Source organism: Capsicum annuum, chromosome 5 (assembly GCF_002878395.1).
Source record: "Capsicum annuum cultivar UCD-10X-F1 chromosome 5, UCD10Xv1.1, whole genome shotgun sequence".
NCBI lineage: Eukaryota > Viridiplantae > Streptophyta > Magnoliopsida > Solanales > Solanaceae > Capsicum > Capsicum annuum.
This window is the reverse complement of record NC_061115.1, coordinates 213,360,524-213,382,879: the sequence shown is the minus strand read 5'-3', so window position 1 is coordinate 213,382,879 and position 22,356 is coordinate 213,360,524. Positions and strand designations below refer to the sequence as shown.

At 36.0% G+C, this 22,356-nt stretch overlaps 2 protein-coding genes across 3 annotated transcripts; one reads left to right on the top strand and one right to left on the bottom strand.

The window, feature by feature from the left end:
- Positions 1–3,217: 3,217 nt before the first annotated feature.
- LOC107871253 (cellulose synthase-like protein D1) lies at positions 3,218–7,813 on the bottom strand. 2 transcript variants are annotated; one of them, XM_016718137.2, is made up of 7 exons: positions 6,950–7,813; positions 6,206–6,635; positions 5,486–5,863; positions 5,022–5,397; positions 4,530–4,926; positions 4,110–4,392; positions 3,218–4,036 (listed from the first exon to the last, which is right to left on the bottom strand). In XM_016718137.2, exons 1-7 carry the CDS (start codon positions 7,552–7,554, stop codon positions 4,013–4,015), a joined length of 2,493 nt encoding a protein of 830 aa, XP_016573623.1. In that variant the 5' UTR covers positions 7,555–7,813; the 3' UTR covers positions 3,218–4,012. The 2 variants fall into 2 exon arrangements, with proteins under 2 accessions (XP_016573623.1, XP_016573622.1); XM_016718136.2 differs by having other exon boundaries at positions 3,218–4,392; positions 6,950–7,812.
- Positions 7,814–9,316: 1,503 nt separating this feature from the next.
- On the top strand, positions 9,317–22,027 carry LOC107871252 (methionine--tRNA ligase, cytoplasmic). The gene is made up of 17 exons (XM_016718135.2): positions 9,317–9,562; positions 11,480–11,624; positions 13,199–13,352; positions 13,739–13,894; positions 14,249–14,479; positions 14,634–14,777; positions 15,087–15,177; positions 15,308–15,414; positions 15,565–15,679; positions 16,068–16,186; positions 16,415–16,480; positions 16,672–16,800; positions 16,895–17,035; positions 17,123–17,252; positions 20,643–20,881; positions 20,961–21,062; positions 21,650–22,027. Exons 1-17 carry the CDS (start codon positions 9,445–9,447, stop codon positions 21,878–21,880), a joined length of 2,418 nt encoding a protein of 805 aa, XP_016573621.1. The 5' UTR covers positions 9,317–9,444; the 3' UTR covers positions 21,881–22,027.
- Positions 22,028–22,356: the final 329 nt, after the last annotated feature.

Here is a 22,356-nt window from a genome sequence, read left to right as displayed (position 1 = left end):
ATTGTGTTGAATGAAAGTACATTATCTTATAAAATTGGTGTTGATCAACTTATGTGCAAAAATTATCCACCACTTGAGGATGTGTATGATATTATTAATGAACCTCAAGTGTGCGATGATGTTGAAGATGCTGATCAAAGGAGTAGGAGTGAACTCGAGAGCTATTCTTGGGATAATCTTGCACTTGAAATCTCTTTGAAACTTGATATTGATCTTTTAGAGAGTGATGAATGTGTTTGTTCTGAATTTTTTCGTGAAATAGATCATGCTCTCTTTAGGTATAATGTCTTGTTTGAAGATGATTAACCACTCCTAATGAACCTAGTGGTGAAAATGATGTTATAGCTTGCCTTAGAAGCTATAGCCGATATGCTAATCCACTATGGTGTGCCAATATTCTTCCTAAAGATGGAAGTCTCTTCTTGGAAGATAAGAGTACTCTTAAGGGTAAGAGATGTGTGGTCTTGGAAACTAATTCTCCTTCTACTTTGTGTGACTTTATTGTTGAGAGTACTCATGGTGATGATTGTGAAACTAGTAGTGAGTACACACATGAGGGCACCTTAGTAGAAGTCGACTTGAGTGATACATTTCTTTACTCTCTACTTTCTTTGGATGATATATATGCTATTGTAGAGAGTATGCCGTTTAGTTTGGGTGGAGACCACGGGAAAGGGGAGTATTGTCTGGACCCGTGTCTATGGCCACTCTTCCCATTTGACCCCGGTGCCAAATATAGATTTGGTGATGATGGTGCACCCAATTTGTTTCTTGGTGTACATTACAAGCAAAGTATCACTTTTGGTGAATTCCATAGTCAAATCCTTTGTGCATTTTTCATTAATTATTTAATATTTAGTTCAAAGGATCCTTGGTTATATTCTAAATATGTGCAACCTTGGCATGTTAAGGTGATTTATCATGCTAACCCTGACCCTCATGCTATGAGGAGTTTGTATTTGTGTGTTCTTTCTTTGGTTTTGCAAGGTTTGGATTCGAGGTCGAATCTTTTTCAAGAAGGGGAGGATGATACAAGTCAAATGGCCACCTTAGCTTTCGATGACATCATTCGAAGTCAGTACATGGGGCATCAAGTTCTGGTCGCATTAAGGACACGGGATCCTACATGGAGGGGCCGATTTGAGTACACCAAAGAGCAATCCCACGTGTGGAAGATTGCTTGGAGCATTGAAAATTGAGGACTCACGATTTTGGGCTTTCATTAAGGGAATTTTATTCACTTAGCCTTGTCCAAGTAACACTCCATGACCACCCTTTTTCATTAAGGGTATTATGGTCATTTTGTTATGTAATAAGTTAGACTGTAAATAGGTTCTATTAGTTCATTTGCTAGTTAGTTTTGAATGATGAAAGATTGAAACACTTGGAAATCCTCTCTTTTGAGAGTAGACCACCTTAGTATAGTCTTAATTAGGACTTGGAAAAGTCATCCTTAGTATAGGGCTTGGAAAAGCCAATATTGTTCTTTTTTTGGAAACGGTGGATCTTGAGATGAGTCGATTACCTTGGCGGTCACCGTAAGAGTGTGGTTTTCATTATTACATTCATTAGGGGTTAGTGTTGAAATACACTTGGTTCTTAATCTTGTAATAATCTTGGTCTCACTATCTATCTTTATTTCCTATGCAATTTCCCTTGTGTTTGTGTTGAATCCGTGTCTTGTTTCATCTTGTGTCATTGTTATCATCTTCATCTCCTCTCCTTAGTTATAATTTCGGTTACTAGCTTTGTTTTCCGTATCATGTTGTAAATTCTTAATAGCTTCCATTGGATCTTCAACAGTACATACTCAAACCAAGAAGGATCTTTTGCAGTAGTTCTAGCTCTCATATATGACCTATGCCAGGCTATGGCATCACCATCTAGATGAATTGAAGCTACCCTAGCCATTTGATCAAGTTGAACCTCGTCCATGGCAAAATACTGGTCCACTTTATACAACCAGGTTTGCAAATCATGGCCAGAGAATTGAGGGAATTCAAGCTTAGAACAATGAGTAAGAAATTTACCACTAGAATTCTGAAATTCTCTGTTCTGTTGGGAACAACCTTGCCCTCTTGGTTCATCACCACCTACAGAAGATTCATCCCTGCCTTCATTTACATCTCTTTCCTTTTGATTCTAATTTCCCAATGCTTATTTAATCTCCATTAATTCCTTAGATGTACGCGTATTTCGATAATTCATGCACAACATTCCATCCATCAATTTCTGTAATTGATCTTGAATTTGTGACAATTTCCCATTGACCTCTTCTGTTGATTTATCCATATTTTTGTCACGCACAACCATGATTATTCGGCCGAGAATCACAAGCTCTGATATCAATTGATGCACTTAAATGGATTAGTGACTGGAAATTGTTAATCTAGGAGCTAAGTCGAAGAAGATGATAACTATATGAGGGATTAATCCGAGAATTGTAGCTAAAGGAAATCATAGAGAAAATATAGAAGAGAGGAACTTGAGGTATTATTCATGAATGATTAATGTGACTTACATCTAAGCTTTTATAGTTGGACTGAATTACTAACAGAAATAAACTAACAGAGAAATGAAACTACTATAGTGTTAACTACCTAAGCTACAATTGTAACAAAAATTTAAACTATAACTGTCTAACTAATTCTTCAATACTTGCTTCTTCAAAGTGCCAGCTGGCAGCTTAGCTCATTCCTCCAACTTCCAACTTGCACCAGGGGGTTTCACATTGACCCTATCAGTCTATAGAAGTGTGCTCCCAAAAATATAAATGGAGGAGGATATAAACGTTAGCCTTCTAGATACAATAATAATATCTCTTTTGTTTATCAAAAGTCTTGTCATGCGTCTTGGAGCGAATAATTACTTGAAATTAAAGGTTGTAAAGGTCTTTTCAGTTCGGCTTAAAAAAATAGAAAAATATTGAAGTGACAAATTTGATTGGACTATGCTATGTATGAATGATCTTTTATATTTCATAAAAACAGAGTATAATAAAATCAATTTTGGCAGAAATAGATGGAAAAATAGATTTAGTGCATATGGACAAACTTGCCCCTCTATAGATTACATTATAGTTTTGTTACACAATAAAGTCTTTTTATTGAAAAATTCAAATTATGTTACACTTAACATCACAAAAGATAGGAGAAGTACCAACAAAAGTTGTGGTACAATAGTTGTCATCCCTCCGATCTTAACCAGCCATCTCGAGTTCGAGCTCAGAGCAATTCTCCTTATTCTTTATTGATAAGTACACATTTCCTCCTTTACAAAGACAAAATATGCACGGGAGGTCTACAAAAGACTACATCTAAATGATATACTAAAGTATTTTCATAGTATCAAAAATTAAAGAATTACATTCATGAAAGTTCATGAGCTTTTTTTTCATCACATAAAAAGAAAATGAAAAAGAAATTTACCCCCTAATAAATCATGACAATTGCTTAGATCCTAAATTGTTCACCTTCTGTATTTACCAAAGTTACCCAAAGCAAAGAAACAGTAATAGAAATAAGGCCGGTCCATATGTATATAATTGTTGTTACTCTTCCTTTTCTTCCCATCAATCCTTTAACAAATGGATATAAATGTGATAACACCCAAAAGCTAAAGAATGCACCACCAATTAGCCTGTTCCATTGTGGTAGCACACTGTATACTTGCCTTGAAATGCCAATGACAAGTGCCATTATGTTCACAACAAGAATTGTCAATGGTAGTATGAAAAGACTTGTCCATTTGACAACATGTAGATCAGCATATATGTCATCTTCATCATCACCAGCAGACTTTGATGTCAATGTGAATTGTATCTCAATACCAGCTACAACTTTCAAAAGTCCTTGAATTACAGCAGCAAAGTGTGCACTCGTGCCACCGATGAGCCAAAACTGCTCGTTACGCCATAGTTCCTCAAGGGCTATACCAGACCATTTGACTTCAAGGAGTGAAATGAGGACAAGAGTGACCGTGATCATCAAGAGGTACGAAAGGAAGTAGACGTTTAGGCTTTGTACAATGAATTGTCCTGTGAAGAGACACAGAGCTGGGATGAAACAGTAGATAACAAGGAAAATTGAGGTGAAAGGGTAGACACCAACGTTGAAGTAGGCAATGCGTTGCAAGAACTTGAGACGTGTGCTGGCAAGGATGGGATTGTTACGAGAGTAGAAGATCTCGACTGAACCAGTTGCCCAACGGAGTACCTGGTGCAAACGATCAGTCAGGTTGATAGGTGCTGTCCCACGGAAGGCATCTCGTTTTGTAATGCAGTAGATGGATCGCCATCCACGATTGTGCATTCTGTATCCTGTCACCACATCTTCTGTCACTGATCCATAAATCCATCCTATTCTTTCTCCCCATTCTGTTTTGTCCTCAAACCTTTGAATCATAAAAACATAAAGTAGTGAAAACATGTGTATAATAGTCTATCCTGAGAAAGTAGAAAAGCTAAGAAGTTGATAAAACTTCTAAATTTAGTAATAGAATTGTATAAAGATTCGTTTCTTTTGAAGTACCAGCAAGAGATGACTGCAATGGCCTCAGCTACAGTTGGTGCATCTAGAGGAGGACGCGGAATGAGCAAGGCACCAGGTGGCCTGCCGTTTTTAACTGTGATGTGATCGGCTAAAGGCCGGCCTTGAAACTCAGCCACTGCTATTGACTCAACAAACATTGTAGAATTTCCAAATTGCTTTGGCAAGTTCAAGTCAGGATGTCCAGTTAAAGGTTGTGAATCGTCGTCAAGGTCCGATGGCATCCCAATATTCTTAGCTTGTTTCTTGTTTTGTCCAAGGAAACCGGTGTACTCATTAGCTCGTGGTGGGTGGAAACCGTAGAGTGCATAGCGCCTGAACATACATCCAGTCCCGACGTATACCGGACCTTGTATACCATCCAAAGCTCTCATATTTCCTGTCATCATAGCATATAAGAACAACGGTCATGGGAAGTTACGAATTTAAATGCTAAATAACATTGTGATACTTGGAAAACTGCACATTTCTTACCATCAAAAAACACGGTGTTATGATTAGCATATCTATCAGATGGATCAATTCCTTCAAATCTTTGAGGGAATTGTAGGTAGCAGACGCGATCACCACCACGGTCCATCATGTAACACATACCCTCTCGAATGGCCATGGAGTTGTAGACATAATGGTCACAATCCAAGTTGAGTATGAACGGTCCATTTGAAAGAACAGCAGAAGCTCTCACCAATGCATTCATAGCTCCTGCCTTCTTGTTATGATCATAACCTGCCCGCTTCTCACGAGAGACATATGCAAACAGTGGAAGTCGGATATCAATACCGGTGAAGTCTAATTTCTTTTCATTGGGACCTCCCATTACTGGATCATTTTCCGGTACCTTGCTCATTATCTATAGGATAAGATAAGTACTATATGTCAAAAAGTAACTTTGAAAGAAAATATTTCGATAAACAAGTTCATGATGAAGACTATTTTACTTGCAAAATCCCAGCATGGTCTCCTCTTTTATGATCAGCAATAGGATCAAACCATGTGCCAGGCCAATGTGTACCATCAGCCATCCAAGTTGCTTTTTGATACTTGAAATCTGCAGGAAGTTCTCCTCCATTTTTCTCCTTTGCAAGTGCCCTTTCCTTTCTTTCTTCTCTTGCGTTATGCATCTCGCATCTTTTGCGTATGACTTCTGGTAGACCATTGATCCTCACCTTGAATTCATCATACTCCCTCTTGATCCAACGCCGATCCTTCACAAAATCAGGACGCTTCTTGTTTTTCGTTGGATCTGTCTTCTGATTGAAGTAACTATCTGGATTTCTTGGCTCAATGTTATGTTTTCGACAAAATGGCACCCAAACCTTTGGTGAACAATACGAAATGCTACTAGCATTAGTACTAAAACAGTACTCCGGCTATAAGATACTAAAGAAGTATTTGCTTATTACCTAGAAGTGAACAAACAAGAATCTAATGCAGTATCATCGTAGCTTTCCCTATTGCGTAACAAGTCATTTACCATGTATACTAAGGTCATTTATAAGATAATTACACGTAAATCACTATGATAAGCAATAATTTGTAACATGATAAGACGGTAACTAACTAACTTGCCATCACAAGTTAAACGACACTGATAGCTAAACGATCTTCACACCCTCAGTGAATATAACTTGAGATAGACAAGATGAACGTAAACTAACCTGAGCAAAGATCACAGCCTCAGCCATGGCTTCGAAGCTAAAGATAGCACCACCATCATCAGAAATGTAAACAGACACTTTCTCAACAGGATACTCAACAGAAAGAATCGAAAGTATAGTATTAGCAGTAACGAGAGGAGGCTCCTTATCAGGATCAGCTGTCGAAATGAACACATCAACTCCTGGTAGATCAGATCTACCATGAGGATTAGAAGGAGATGGACTTTCGAATTTTTCTTTAAGTGTAACTAAATCAGCAGATCTGTTTATGGGGTTGAATTTTGGAAGGATATCAAGAAGCCACGAAAATGCAAACCATAATTCACATACTATCGATATCCCCCATAACCACATTGCATCTACATTCGGGTTCATGACACGCCATGTCAAGAAGCAAACTAATCCCACTAACCGGACAACAATAAGCAATCTGAAAATAGGCAAACATTTGTGATTTAGAGAACAGACAGTACATGCTTATAACATTTTGAATAGTACAATATTTTGAGGTTACATAATCTTATAGTCCCACAAAGTAGGATCTGGGGAGGGTCGAGCATACACAGACCTTTCCCCTATATACCTCGGAGGTAGAAAGGTCGTTTCTGATAGACCTTCGGCTTAAGACTTGAATTCAGTATTAAATTGGAAATACGAGCAAATAGAACACCTTTCAAGGTATCAATATACCCGTTTCATAAACTGTAAATGCATGAATGTGATGTAAGAAGAAACAATTCAAACCTGTAGGGGCTAATGATCTCAGGAGGGACTTTGCCTTTTCTTGTAAGTGGTTTCCATGGTTTGTCCATAAAATCAGACATACTCATTCCAGTATCATGATCATATGAATCATCTTGTTGCCAATATGCATTTCCAATACCATATTTACCTTTAGTCTCGAAAAGCCAACGATTATGATCGAAATCTTGAGTTTGGCTCCTTAGCAACATTGATTTATTATTGTTCGATTTCAATACAGACATCCTACGATCCAAACCCGAGCCACTTCCCCCTCTTGAATCACCACCAAAACCACCACCAGCATTATCTTCACCTCCACGACCACCCATTCGCCTCTGGGACTCTGTCCTGAATCTCGATGTGCCATATGGTCCAGGACCATCTGGCTTGTCACCACTAGTGTCAACGACCCCTGGTTGATTATCAGGGGTCGGTGGCATCATAACCGTATAGTTAATGAAATCATTTTGGCTATCACCCGGGACATCCAAATCATCGTCCCGGGATAAGCTCACAACACGTCCACTGGACGTGCGTCGTGAGAATTTCACCGCCTGAGGTGGACGGTTCGAATCCGTTTTTCTTGGATTTGAAGAAGTTGCCATTGCAAATATCCTTCAACCGTTTTTTTTCTTTTTTTTTAAAAAACTATACTATGATTTTTGGAAAATTAATACCAAGAAAAGTCTGCATTGACATCTGCATGGCTTTTGCATGCAATGATTTATGACAAACATACAAGAATGCACTGTTTTCTAAAGATTAATTAGAAATATTTTTCTAAAACTTTTACCAATGAGACATGGTAAAATTGTAGAAGGGAAAAACAGTGCATTCTTGATATTCCTAAAATTATGTTCTTGATTTTCAATGGTCCCAAAGTTACTTATCATTTTCAACAAACATCTCTCCATATTTTACTCTTAGCCTCTTCTTTTCTTCCCCCTCTCACCGCAAAAACGCGAAAATAAAAAATAAAATTAAGTTGGCGTTTACATCAAACTAAATATATGACATGTGTTTACTAAAAAAATTCTATTTACAATGAATAGATGTATGACATGTATTCATTTCAAAACTTTTATCACCTATTCGTTTAAATCGCATAACCATAGTAATGTTGATATAATTAGATGTAAACACCGGATTCAATTAACTATTTTATAATATTTGTTTTTGCAATGTATAAAAAACACTATATTTTAGACATGAATTTAGGTTATTAAAGATGCAAAATCAACACTTGAGCCGAGGGTCTTTATGAAACAAATTTTTTACCTTCATGAGGTAGCAGTAAGGTCTGCGTACATTTTATCCCTCCTAAATTTCACTGAATATGTTGTTATTATTGTTGTAAAGATGCAATATCAAAAGTTGGTCCAAATATGATCCTAAACTAAAATACAGGAACTCTTTGTGTCCTATGTCAAAACAAGGATGATAATAAATCCAATTCCAAATTAAAAAGTCAATAAAAACTAGTCAAATTATAAGTTATAATACCAACTAATTTGGATATAACTAATCGAAACCTAATCCTAGCCTTACTTGTCATCAAACCAAACTAAAGTACTTTTTGAACACAGTGGTAAATTATTTGCTTCTTTTTTTTTTTAACAAGATAATTAATTTCAACATAACTTAATATCAAAATATCTAATCGTATAACTAATAAGTTGTTGACAATTAAATTGTATTTCAATTGGCCAAAAATTAAAATTATTGTCACGTGACGAGTAGGTCACAACTCACATGTTTAAGTCATGAAAATTGGCTCAGTCTTTTGCAGAAATGTCGAAGATTACTTACACTAAAATCTTGTGGTCCAACCTTTTTTTTTTAACGCATAATAAAAGCTTTAACGCATGTGACTATTTATTGTTTTTGTTTTTATTGAGCTTGGAATATTTTCAATTCTTTCTATCGTTCTCGTGATCCCACATATAATGGGAGATTTAGTACATTAAAATGCTTTTTATTTTTTTGAATATTTTCAACTTCAAAATCCGTGGCCAAAAGAGAAACTAAAAAAAGACAGATGATAATTTCGTAATCAAACAACTTACAACAAATCAATCCTTCAGCAAAAATTAATCCTATTATAACTAATCGAAACCTAATCCTAGCCTAACTAATTCCTCCGTTCACTTTTACTTGTCATTATTTTGCTTCTTGAGGTCAAATTGCAGGGCTTTAACTAATATTTTAAGATATATTTTTCATCATATTAATATGAGAAAGATTGTAATTTATATTTTTTTTTATAGCTTTAAATCATCTAAATTTTAAATCTAAAATATTAAATTATCTCAAAAAGCGAAATAACCATAAATAAAAGTGAACAGAAATAATAATAAAAAACAAACAACCCCTTAAATAGTCTTCCCACAAATCCGACTAGCTAAAAAAGAACTTCATTCCTCTTTCTCCTTGTCTTCAGTTTGCTAAAAAAAAAAAAAACCTCTATTAAACCCTAGCAGATCTATCAGAAAAAAATGGGGGATAATTGTAAATCTACTCTAAAAGTACCAATTGCAGGAAAAAGAAACATCCTAATTACCAGTGCTTTGCCTTATGTCAATAACGTCCCTCACCTTGGCAACATTATTGGATGTATGTACTATTTTTTTAATTTTATTTTAATTTATTTGATTTATTTATTATTTTTTTTTTGTAAATTTTGGATTTGAAGGTGTAGCTATTAAAGTTGTTGTCATGTGATGGGATGCTATGGGTTTAAACTGTGTAAATAGTCTATTGCAGAAATGTTGGGCAAGTGTGTATACAATAGATGGCTTTCTATGAAACTGTGCTTAATGGAAGCTTTTGTGCATTGGTTATTTTTTTTAAAAGAAAATTTTGGATTTGGAATATTGAAAAGGTTCTTTTTTTTTTTTTTGGATTTAAAGGTGTAGCTAGTAAAGTTGTTCTCATGTGATCGAGAGTTTATGAGTTTAAACTGTGGAAATAGTCTTGCTGAAATGTTGGGCAAGAGTGTATACAATAGATGGTCTTCTCTGTTCCTGTGCATAGCAGGAACTTTAGTGCATCGGTTAATTTTCTTTAAAGAAAATTTTGGATTTGGAATCTTTTGGAAAGTCTTTTTTTTTTTTTTTGTAATTTTTTTGATTTGAAGGTGTAGCTTGTAAAGTTGTTGTCATGTGATTAGGTGGTTATGAGTTCAAGTTGTGGAAACAGTCTCTTGCAGAAATGTTGTGTAAGACTGTGTACAATAGACCTTTAAGGTCTGGCCTCCCCGGACCTATGTGTAGTGGGAGCTTTAGTGCATTGGTTAATTTTTTAGAAGAAAATTTTGGATTCAAAATATTTTGAGAAGTCTAGTTTTTATTTTTTTTTATTTTTTCGGGGTAATAGCTAGTAAAGTTGTTGTCATGTAACTAGGTGGTTACGGGTTTGAGTTGTGGAAATAGTCTCTTGTAGAAATGCAGGATAAGACTATGTACAATAGACCTTTGTGGTCCGAACCTTCCCCAGACCTATGTGCTGAGGCGGAGTCAGGATTTTAAGTTAGGGGGTTCAATATTTGAAAAAAACCTAGTCTAAGGGGTTCAACGCCTACTATAGATACATAAAAATAATTTTAATCATATGTAAATGGTATTTTTTCGTTGAAGAGGTTCGGTGAACCCCTGCCAAAGGGATGGCTCCGCCCCTGCCAATGTGTAGTGGGAGTTTTAGTGCATTGGTTTTTTTTTTTTTTAATATTTGTATTTGGAGTATTTTGAAAAGTTCTGTTCTTTTATTTTCTTTTGTTGAATTTTTGGATTTGGGAAGGGAAATCTTGGAGTAATTGGTAAAGTTATTGTCATGTGATTAGGAGGTCGTGGGTGAAAACTGTCTCTTGCATAAATGTAGGGCAAGCTTGTGTATAATTGACCTTTGTGGTCCGAACCTATTCGTGGTGGGAGCTTTAGTGCATCAAACTGTTTTTTTTTTAATATCTTGATTTGGAATATTTTGAAAGTTTTTTTTAATATCTTGATTTGGAAAGGAAAGTTTTTTTTTTTTTAAATATCTTGATTTGGAATATTTTGAAAGGTTTTTTCTTGATTTGGAAAGGAAAGTCTTAGAGTAACTTGTAAAATTGTTGCCATGTGATCAAAATTTCATGGGTTTAAGCTGTGGAAGTAGTCTCTTGCGGGAATGCATGGTTAGACTATGTATAATAGATACTTGTGGTTCGACCCGTCCCTGGAACCCCTATGTGTATAGGGAGCTTTAGTGCATTGGGCTGCATATATTTGAATTTTTCAATTTGGGAAGTGAAGTCTTGGAGTAACTGGTAAAGTTGTTGACACATGACCATAATGTCACGGGTTCAAGTCGTGTAAATAGCCTCTCATAGAAATCTAAGATAAAGCTGCATATGATAGACCTTGTGTTCTAGTCCTTCCCTAGACCCTGCACATAACGAGAGATTTAGTGCACCGGACTGTTTTTTTTTTTTCTTTTTTAAAGTTTTGGAGTTGGCATATTTTGAAGTCTTTTTTTTGGTGTGTATTTTTGTAGGTGTGTTGAGTGCGGATGTGTTTGCAAGGTATTGTAGGATTAGAGGGTACAATGCAATATACATGTGTGGTACAGATGAGTATGGGACGGCAACTGAGACTAAAGCCTTGGAGGAAAATTGTACTCCAAAGCAAATTTGTGACAAGTAAGCTAATTTATTTTACTCCAAAGCAAAATTGTACGGAATTCAGTTGTGTTAGATATGTTGAAAAATGTTAAAATGCATTACTACTATCTTTTATGATGCTTTTGAGGATTAAAGAGCCATTTGGTAGAACTGTATTTGCTAGAGAATTGGGCTTTTGAAACAAATATGTACAGATTAGAAAGATTCCAACACTTGCTGGTTAGGAACTGGATTCTTCATTTATTAAAACCAACATAACTAGTATCCCATCTATTTCAATTTGTTTGTCTTATTTTTACTTGACACGGAATTTAAGAAAGTAAATAGTCTTTTGAATCTTTTGGTATTGAACTAAATATATGTAGAATGTATCAAAATGCTCCTTAATCTCGTAGTCTTAAATATGTCACGTGGAAAGATAGAATTAAAGAGTTGCCAAAAAGGGAAGAGACATTCTTTTTCAAACAAACTAAAAAGGAAAGTAAGGAAAGTAAGACAAATTGAAATGGAGGGAGTATCATATTTTTTAGCATTTTAATTGCTATATATAAAACTTAGCATACCAAGTATGGTGTTTGGTTGCCAGCTTACAATCCCGCATAACTAAAACATATACAAGTTATGAGTCAGTTTATATTTTATTTCAGTGTAAAACGAAACACGTGTTTTAGATTATACTCATGTATCCCACTTTTACATGTTAGTCCAATGTATCAAACATCTTTTAATTAAAGTATATTTACTAAATAATTCCTCATTATTTAACTTGTTCACAAACCAAGCAACCGCTTAGTGATATGTACATAGGTATCACCCTAAAGTTATAAACAAGAAGGAAAAAGAAGAATCATCGAGAGATAAAAAAAGTGAGAGAGAGAGAGTGTGTGTATGTGTGGAAGGTTTCTTTGGCAGAGATGAATTTCTTGTCAAACATATTGCTCATATCTTATGCTTCTACAGACCTTACATTAACAAATGGCCCAATTAAAGCATGAGATTTCATATAAGAGATATGTTGAAAACAGTGAGTTTTTTATGAAGTTAAGTAATAATGAAGATTACATATTTTAGTAAAAATCATGAGGCAGAAATGAAATTAGTTGGTTCAGTTCTCTTTCCTGATTCACATATTATGTTTTGGACTCACTGACCAAGGAAAGTAGTTTGAGTCTGTTAGGTTTTATGCTTTCAAGTCATTCATTTTTTGATGTTTATTGAAGTGGTAGATTCACAGAGCTAAGATATGTTAATCCATTGGAAGTCCAGAGGACAACAGATGATGTATTCGTTGGAAATTTCTAAGGCTTATATTAGGACAAGTAGCAGTTATATGATTCCTGTAGGCTTATTCAGATAGCTGTATCTAGAGCTGCAGAAGAGGTTGGCTTGCCTTGTGGTTAAGACACTTCCAGGAAAGCAGTTGAAGAAAAAAATTTAGCCATGATAGATGCATGTTGTGCTAACATTCCCTTTGAAAAGTAAAAAGTTGACATGGTTTCTTCTGAGTTCTTGTAAATTCATCCTTTTACTTATACAGTTGAGAGTATGAGCAACCCCTTTCTCAATTTCTTTCTCCTCTTATTGGCTTGCAGATATCATGCAATTCATAAAGACGTTTATAAATGGTTTGATATAAGCTTTGATGAATTTGGACGCACATCAACACCTCAACAGACAGAAGTTTGTCAAGCAATTTTCAAGAAGCTCTGGGACAATAATTGGCTTTCTGAGAATACAATGCAGCAGGTATCAGGTTCTAGTTCGGACTATCTAATTGACGATCATTTTTTTTGATAACCGTGATGTCCGGGCCAACTTAGGCACGCCTCGACTAGTTCCATGGGATACTTGCAGGTACCAAGTAACTCTGGACCAAGGCGGCTTTGACAAATGGGAAGAAATCACCTAGTGCTTTTGTCTCTGTTGGGATTGACCTCATGATCCTTAACCCACTTCTCGAGTTAAAAAAAGAAGAAATTGTTTCCCTAGCAATCAATTCATTGCTATTGTTGTGTGTTTCTATAGCTAGACATTTTGATTTAGCTTTCAAATGTTTCTTTAGCTGAAGTTGCAAGAACCACAGCCGGAGCTTAGTTGACGTTTTCCAAACTGAAGTTCGTTCTCTTATGCAGCTTTATTGCGACACCTGCAAAAAGTTCTTAGCGGATAGACTTGTAGAGGGTAACTGTCCAACGCCAGGTTGCAACTATGATTCTGCACGAGGAGATCAATGTGAGAAGTGTGGGAAATTATTAAATCCCACAGAACTACTAGAGCCAAGATGCAAGGTTCGCTTGTCCTCTCATTGTCAGTTGGATGTGTTTTCCTTACTAGGTTTTATTTTAAAAATCTCATTTTAGTTAATGAAATACCAGTTTGTTGAAAATGAATGCAGATTCCTTTGGTGAGACACTTGATTGTTATTTGAGCCCAATCATATAACCTGTGAAGGATTCATTATCTTGTGATATAATTGAATGTATGAAGGATTGGAAGCACAAAATTACACAATCTTGTTCATATATTGGATTAGGAGTATATGTGTGTTAAAATTAGTACTAACTCATGTGCTGGACTAAGAGTACATGGATGTGGTAGAAAGTTTTACAAACTGCTTAAATCTAATCTTGCTTGCTCAACAGGTTTGTCGCAACACCCCTTGTATCCGAGATACAGATCATTTGTTTCTTGAGCTCCCTTTGCTGAAGGATAAGTTAGAAGCATATATCAACGAAATGTCAGTGTCTGGGGGATGGAGTCAGAATGCTATCTATACAACACATGCGTGGCTTAGAGAAGGACTTAAATCAAGGTGTATAACTAGAGATTTGAAGTGGGGGGTTCCAGTACCACATGAAAAATACAAGGATAAGGTTGGTTGAGTAAAAACAGTTGATTGTAACTTGTAATTCTGTGATAATTGATCCACATCCAGCTATCAATTATTGTGCGATCAAATTTGAAGTTAACCAAAATTGTTACCCTATGATCCCAGCTTCATGACATTATTCATTGATTGTTAATTAGGTTTTCTATGTATGGTTTGATGCTCCTATTGGATATGTATCAATCACCTCATGCTACACAACTGAGTGGGAGAAGTGGTGGAAGAATCCAGATAATGTGGAGCTGTATCAGTTTATGGGAAAGGACAATGTGCCTTTTCACACTGTAAGTTCTAGAAACTTTAAATCACCATGTATAAGCTGGTAGGTTCTAATTTTGTGATATTAGGCCTTTTTAATTTATTTTGAACAAAGGCTAATAGTGACAAGTATGGCCCTGAAGCAGGGTGCACATGCGTTCTGCATTGTCATTAGTCTTATCTTTTGATGTGTTGTTCTCAGAAGCATGGTTTTACGTGTATTATTATTAGTTTTCTATCTCAGGAGTGTGAGTAGTTTATGTATATCTAGGTGGTTATACGGGAGGGAATGAGTGGCTAATTTATGTACCAACTATGAATGTTGTATTTTCCAGGTAATATTCCCATCTACGCTTCTTGGAACTGGTGAAAGATGGACGCTTATGAAAACTATCAGCGTAACAGAATACTTGAACTATGAAGCAGGTTAGATAGAAATTTAAACTGTAATTGCGCTTGAGATTTTAGTTTGGAGATTCTTGTCAATAATACATTGTTCCATGTTTCTGATTTGATCTATTTTGCTGTTCACTTTTCTTCCGGTTGGCACAATCAGGCAAATTCTCAAAGAGCAAAGGTATAGGAGTTTTCGGTAATGATGTAAAAGATACAAATATTCCTGTTGAAGTATGGAGATATTACTTGCTGACAAACAGGCCAGAGGTGGGGCCATGGTGCTTTACACTGTTATTTGTTGTCTCAGTACTTGCTTTTTTGTCATCTATAAAATCCTAACATGTTTCCAAAAATAAAAAATCCCAGTTGTGTAATACAATTCTACAGTTGTATCTCTAAGTATTTCGCTTACTGTAGGTCTCAGACACTTTATTTACATGGGCAGACCTACAAGCAAAGTTAAACAGTGAGTTGCTAAGCAACTTAGGCAATTTTATCAATAGAGTCCTGAGCTTCATAGCAAAAGATCAAGGTACATTTACATATATGTTTATGTATAAAATGACATGGTTTGCTACATTGATCATTGTTTCCAGCTGTTGATATTCTGTACATATCTGGTTGATTGCTTAAAATCTGTATTTCTATCTCTTGGAAATGAAAAAATAAAAGTTTTTCACTAGCCTCCTTGAATTATCAAGCTGGTAATTTAGAAAGCAGAAAAACTTGTCAAGAAAGAAAATATAATAGAGATAGGAAAGAAAGGTAAGAAAATTTCTCTCGTGAAAGATGATGTAGCGTTATGGTTGGATGAAAGTAGTATATTTTGCTAATTGTCAAGAATCCATCATGTCTACTAGGGAAAACATCTTATCCTCTTTTTCCTACATATCTAATGGATTGACAATGCCCTCATACAGCCTCAGGTTATGGTTCGATTATTCCCGACGCTGAAGGAGCAGAATCACATTCCTTGACAAAGGCATTGGGTGAAAGAGTTGGAAGTTGTGTACAACAATATATAGAAGCTATGGAGAAGGTGGTGAAACAACTTTCCCTGGGCTTCCCAGTTGTAGTGATCTATATCTAGTGTGATCTAATTTAATCAGTAAAGAAAAAGAAAAAGAAAGCAAAAAGGGAGCTATGATAATAAGGTTACTCATCTGTCATGGGTGACGCATTTTCTTGCATCTGATTCCATCTTGAGTTGTGCTCTTCTCTTCCTTGATGCTTTGAATAACCTACTTCTATTGTAACTTTTGTCTAGGTTAAATTAAAACAAGGTTTGAAGGTTGCTATGTCCATTTCTAGTGAAGGAAACGGTTATCTGCAGGTAATTGTTAAGTGATTTCCAGCTCTCTAGTTTTTGATCAATAATTGCTTTGTGATGTAACATGTCATTTTATTTTAACTAGCTGAAAATTTAATTCTTTTTCATTTGACAAAGTTAATGATTGTGGATATTCTTATGGTTGCTGTAATATCAAACTGTCGAGGTTCATCAGTTCGAATTTCTTTCTGCAGGAGAGCCAATTTTGGAAGCTTTACAAGGAAGACAGGCCTTCCTGTTCGATAGTGATGAGAACTGCTTGTGGTCTAGTATATCTTTTGGCATGTCTTTTAGAGCCTTTTATGCCATCTTTTTCACGTGAGGTAATATTTCTGTTGCTGTCACCACAAAATTGAACTTTGTATTGATGCCATCTATGTGCAGGGGTTTGATGATTTTCCCTCTCTTGATTCACAGGTGCTTAAGCAGCTCAACTTGCCTCCTGAAATGCTTTCACTGTCTGATGAAGGAGGTGACATTGAAAATAGCAAAAGACCATGGAATATTCTACCTGCAGGTCACAGAATTGGAACACCAGCACCATTGTTCAAGGAGCTGGTAATGCATTTTAGTCTTTTTACTGCATGTTTGTCCATTCCTTCATTTGTTTTCTGGTTTATAATTGATGCTGATTATAATATACAGAAAGATGAAGAAGTTGAGTTCTACAGAGCGAAGTTTGCAGGAAGTCAGGCAGATAGGGCAGATAGAGCTCTTAAGGCAGAAACTGAGGCCAAAAATGTGGCTGAAAAATTGAATAAAGTAAAAATATCAGGTTAGAATTCTCATTTGTTTGACTTCCTGTCATGAATTTATTTATTTCTAGGGCACGCGTGTTAAGGGTTTAGGATGGATCCTTCTAGTTTTTGTAGGCATAAGTTTTTGAGCAGATGCTTTGATTGTTTTTAGAGTGTTGATGAGGTGCAGTACTAGCTGTGGTAATGGGATGCTGCAAGCATGGTGCAGTATAATATAATCTTATTTACTTGTCAAAGAAAAAGGAAAAACCTCTTTTCATATAAGAAGTATGCCCATAGAGATTTGGAAGTGTCTTGGGGAGGTTGTGGTAGTCTGACTTACCAAGCTATTTAATGCTATACTAAGAAGTGGTAGAATATTAGATGAGTGGAGAAGAAGTACAAGGAGATATTCGAAGTTGTGCGAACTATTGTGACATTAAACTTATGAACTAGAGGGCCATATGATGGAACATTGGGAAAGAGTAATACAATGTGGATCTACGGACACTGAAAAAGCAACAGAAAACTAGTTTGGATATATGCTTGGTCGATATATGAATGCTATATTATTGCTAAGATGATTGATGTAAATGAAGCTGTTTTCAAAGATCTACAATCTCTTGAATCCATGCGGATTTAGTGAAAACCAGTGTTTCGTTTCAGAATGAGTTTTCTGGGAATCGGGTGAGCCTAGGGCGAGGGGGCTAAAAACGCTTCGAAGATGGCCTAGGGGGTGTGGTGGAAGTGTCATTTGGGATGTACATCCAGAGAACTTTCTTAAATTGGGATCAGAATTTCTTAATAAGTCGATTTTCCAATACTTAAATGCTCAAATGTCCGCTTGTAGTAATTTCGGCTAGCTTGCCTTATTTGCCACATCTGCCGCCTCGACACATTCCTTTCTTTCCCTGGTATTATCCCACACAGAAAGGAGGGAGAGCCCGGCCTGACATTTTTTAATTGTTAGTCCTAATCTAAGTTAATCTAAGTTGCTCTGACTCTCCAAAAATGTTGCCGCACCCGTGTCGGATCCTTCAAAAATACACTATTTTTGGAGGATCCGACATGCACCCATAAAATTAGTTGAAGAGTCCGAGCAACTTAGGTCCTAATATCCTAATTCTTTCTCATTGTCATTTATTGAGTAATCAGATACTCATTCTTTGTCTTCAAAAGTGTAAGCGCAAAGCAAGAGCTTCGCCTCCACGCTTCTCGCTTGCAAGCTCTTCTTCGTGTTTCATTTTCTTCAAGTTCTTTTGTACTTGTGAATTTGATTTGGTTTTGGAATTCCGTTTGGTATCACTTCAGTGTATATAATTTTCAAGAGACTTTATTTCAAAAAATGTTCTATTTGTTTCATGATGAGTATTTGTAATTTTTTTTCTTGTTTTAGGTTTTCAAACAATAACTTATATTATTTGAACATTTTTTTATATTCTGTGTCTTATAATGACATTTGTAATTTTTTTTCTTGTTTTAGGTTTTCAAACAATAACTTATATTATTTGAACATTTTTTTATATTCTGTGTCTTATAATGAGTATCTGTGCTATAGGTGTAATGCATCTTTTCATCTTTCACTTTTGGTGAGTATGAAAAAATAATTTTTTTTGTAATATTTCTGCACATATTAGCATGTTATATGCTTATTCACATTATTTTGATTAATTTTCTAAATTTTTTGATTTTCTACAATTTCTGTGTAATTTTAATTTCTTTGATTTATATGCTTATTTTATTGGACCGAGATGAGATTAAATGGAGTGACGTGGATAGTGAGGATTCATATGCTCGAACCACAATTTCTTGGGATTGAGGTATAATGATAGTTGTTGTCGTCGACGGTATCTTTTCTCTAGCGACTAGAAAGAAATCTCCAATTTAAATTATATAGCACTTAGGTGGTACACATGTGAAAATCCCAGTAGTCATCTTTTCTTTGGTGGAACTTACCTAGCATATCTCTGTGCTGGACACTTAGGCACTTAAAGCGATGCGGCTCCGAATTGTTGCCTACAAAAAAAAATTCCTGTCCCCATATTTGCTGCTCCGTGATACATAATTTTGCCTCGGACACCTCTATTGCTTGTTAAATTGAAGAGGGTGTGTAAGCAGATTCTCTTTTTCAAGCTTTCTCTGCTAAACAACCCATTTCAAGGACCAGTTGTGCCAAACTTTCAGCAGCATGGTACTGAATGCAGTTTCTAGATGTGTCTTCTCATTGCAAGTGGTAGATGCATGTTGGTATAGAGAAAGTGCACTACTTTATGAACTGGTACTTTAATAAGAAAACTAAGTGTGAAGCTGAAAATTAGTGACCTACTTGTCGTGGATTTGGAGAATTGATCCAATGTCCTCATAGATTTGGCTTTTCTTATGAAGGAGGTTTAATTGATTTTATCGCTTAACCATAATCTAGGATGAGGTTGTGTTGTTGGGGCCAAAGGAGATTATTGATGAGAAAATTTGTTTTGGTTCTTATATTACCATTCTCAAAAATAAATAAATAAATTCGTTGTTCTGGTCAAATAAAAAATATCCTTCAATTTCTACTCAGTATAGATAAGGTGAATCCCCATTTGTGGGTGGGATTCACTGGATATGGTGCTGCTACATAAAGTGAATAGAGAAGAAGATTGGGTTTCATTCTTCTTTTAAACAGTGTAAGATCCCTTAAGAGATTATGAGATGTGGTCATGGCTGTTGGGAAGAGTTGTTGCCAGGCTCTCAAACTATCTGTGGAGAACCTGATAAGAAGATGAGGCGTTTTTAGTGTTTCTTATACTTAAAAAGTTCTCTCGGCGCTGCTTCTTTAAAAGTAATATACTGGACAAGCAGGCATACTATCTGGTAACCTGGCTACATGATTTATGATTGCTACAAAGTTAAAATAGCTGCTCCACTTTAAAAAAAAAAAAAAGTGTTTCTTCCCATTTCTTGAGTTAGTAGCAGGTTATTGAATATTGATGAACTCAGGATAGTTCCATAATAGCTTGAGATAGTTTTTATCTTGTAGAGAGAGAGCGCTAATCATCTTAATCTATCTTGTTTACTAGAGTTAAGAATGTGAAGATGTCTAGTTTGGTTCCAAACACTTAGCTTTCAAGAGTACGAGAGTGCTACTCATCTTAATCTATCTTGTTTAGTAGAGTTAAGAATATGTGTTACTGAAAATCCTCATTGCCTGCCTGTGAAGATGTCTAGTTTGGTTCCAAACACTTAAGCTTTCAGAGTACATACAGATCCTTATGATTTCATAAGAGACGAGTAAATCATCTACCCTTGTGCATCTACTTGGGCTCCTGTCAGATTCTTATCTAAGTTCTAGGTCTTGTCAGCCATGGTTGGTAGCTGCAGTTTAGCTCAATTCTTGCATGAGAATCATATGGATTGTGGCTTACTTCGATTTTTGTAATGTGTATCAGATGGTAATAAAAAGAAAGAACGTGCAACAAAATCTTCTGAAACCAAATCCAAGGCCCCACCCTCTGTTGAAGCGGAAATTTCCATTAGTAGACTCGACATTCGTGTTGGCCTCATAACAAAAGCGCAGAAACATCCTGACGCTGATTCACTGTACGTAGAAGAGATTGATGTTGGTGAATCTCAGCCCAGAACTGTTGTTAGCGGGCTTGTAAAATATATTCCACTCGAGGAGATGCAGGTTTGGCTTCTACTCCATTGCAATTTCCAAATATCAAATGAACTGGTGGAACTTATTTGCAGGAACATTTCCGTTTCAGAATCGCAAGGTCTGTGTTCTATGCAACCTAAAACCTGCTAGCATGAGGGGGATAAAGTCCCAGGCAATGGTTCTTGCCGCTTCTAATAGTGATCACACCAAGGTAAACAACAACAATGCTCGTCTTTTCTGTCCTCATCTCTGGAAAATTGCTATGTCTCTTGCCTTGATTAATTTCTACATATTCAACTCTGAATGCTATGACTACTAAACCCCCACATTAAGAAACGCTATACGAAAAAAGAAAAATCGAGCATGTGTAGCTTTTGTTCTGAGATGTTTTTGGAGAACTCTTAACCTTTGCATTAGGTGGTTAGACCAAATCATTTATGTGCCTTGAGAACATTTGTGGAACTACAGTTTGCTTGCTTAGTACTGAAATGGTAATATGGGAAGTTAATTAATTCATGGAGGCATGTAGTCTAGAAAATGCAGCATATCTACTAGCTAACATATCAACAAATGGAAGTATTCTCTTCGAGTTAAGCAAACAAGAACAAAACTTGGAAGGGTCGACAGAATGGGCTACGAGCATCTACTTTCTCTCCGTTTTGTTACTCAATAGGAACATCAAAAATAGATTTTTTGGGTAGTAGACAACCGTAATATCGTAGAACAGGTATTACATGACTGCTGGCTATTGGACTTATATTCTTGCCGATATTAATAGATGCTGATATACAATGTCAGGTTGAACTGGTTGAGCCACCAAAAGATGCCGTGGTTGGGGAACGAGTTACGTTCCCCGGGTTCGATGGCAAGCCTGATGATATCTTGAACCCTAAGAAGAAAGTTTGGGAGACTGTTCAGGTTGATTTGCATACCAACAAGGAGTTGGTTGCCTGCTACAAAGATGTGCCATTAACCACATCAGTTGGTACGTGCAAGGTTGCGTCTATTTCCGAAGGATCGATAAGGTAGACTGATCCTTTGGTTCATTTTTTAGGAGAAAGCAATGTAACACATTTGAAGTTTTTTCTGGTTTGAATTGTTCACAATTGTTACCAATTGTTCACAATATTACTACAGTAACAAGTTTTGATTCAACTAATACTGTCACTTTACCAACTTCCTTGCCTTGCTGTTTTCATTTTGAAATTTTAGTTATTGAGTGAGGGTCAAAAACAGGCCCCAAGTACCACGGTTTTTCGACTACCATACCTGAACTATCAAGTGTGAGTTTTCTACCTGTACCATCACCTACTATTTATCTACACAAACTTCAACTATTAATTGTTCACTTTTCCTATGTGAAATATCTCCACCGTTCCAAGTAGAAAAGTTAACAATTTGATAGTTGAGGTGTGCTTTGATAAATAATTGGTGATAGTTCGTATAGGAAATTAAAAAATTGAGATGTTTTAGGTGTGTTGTTGGCCATTTAACTCTTAATTAGT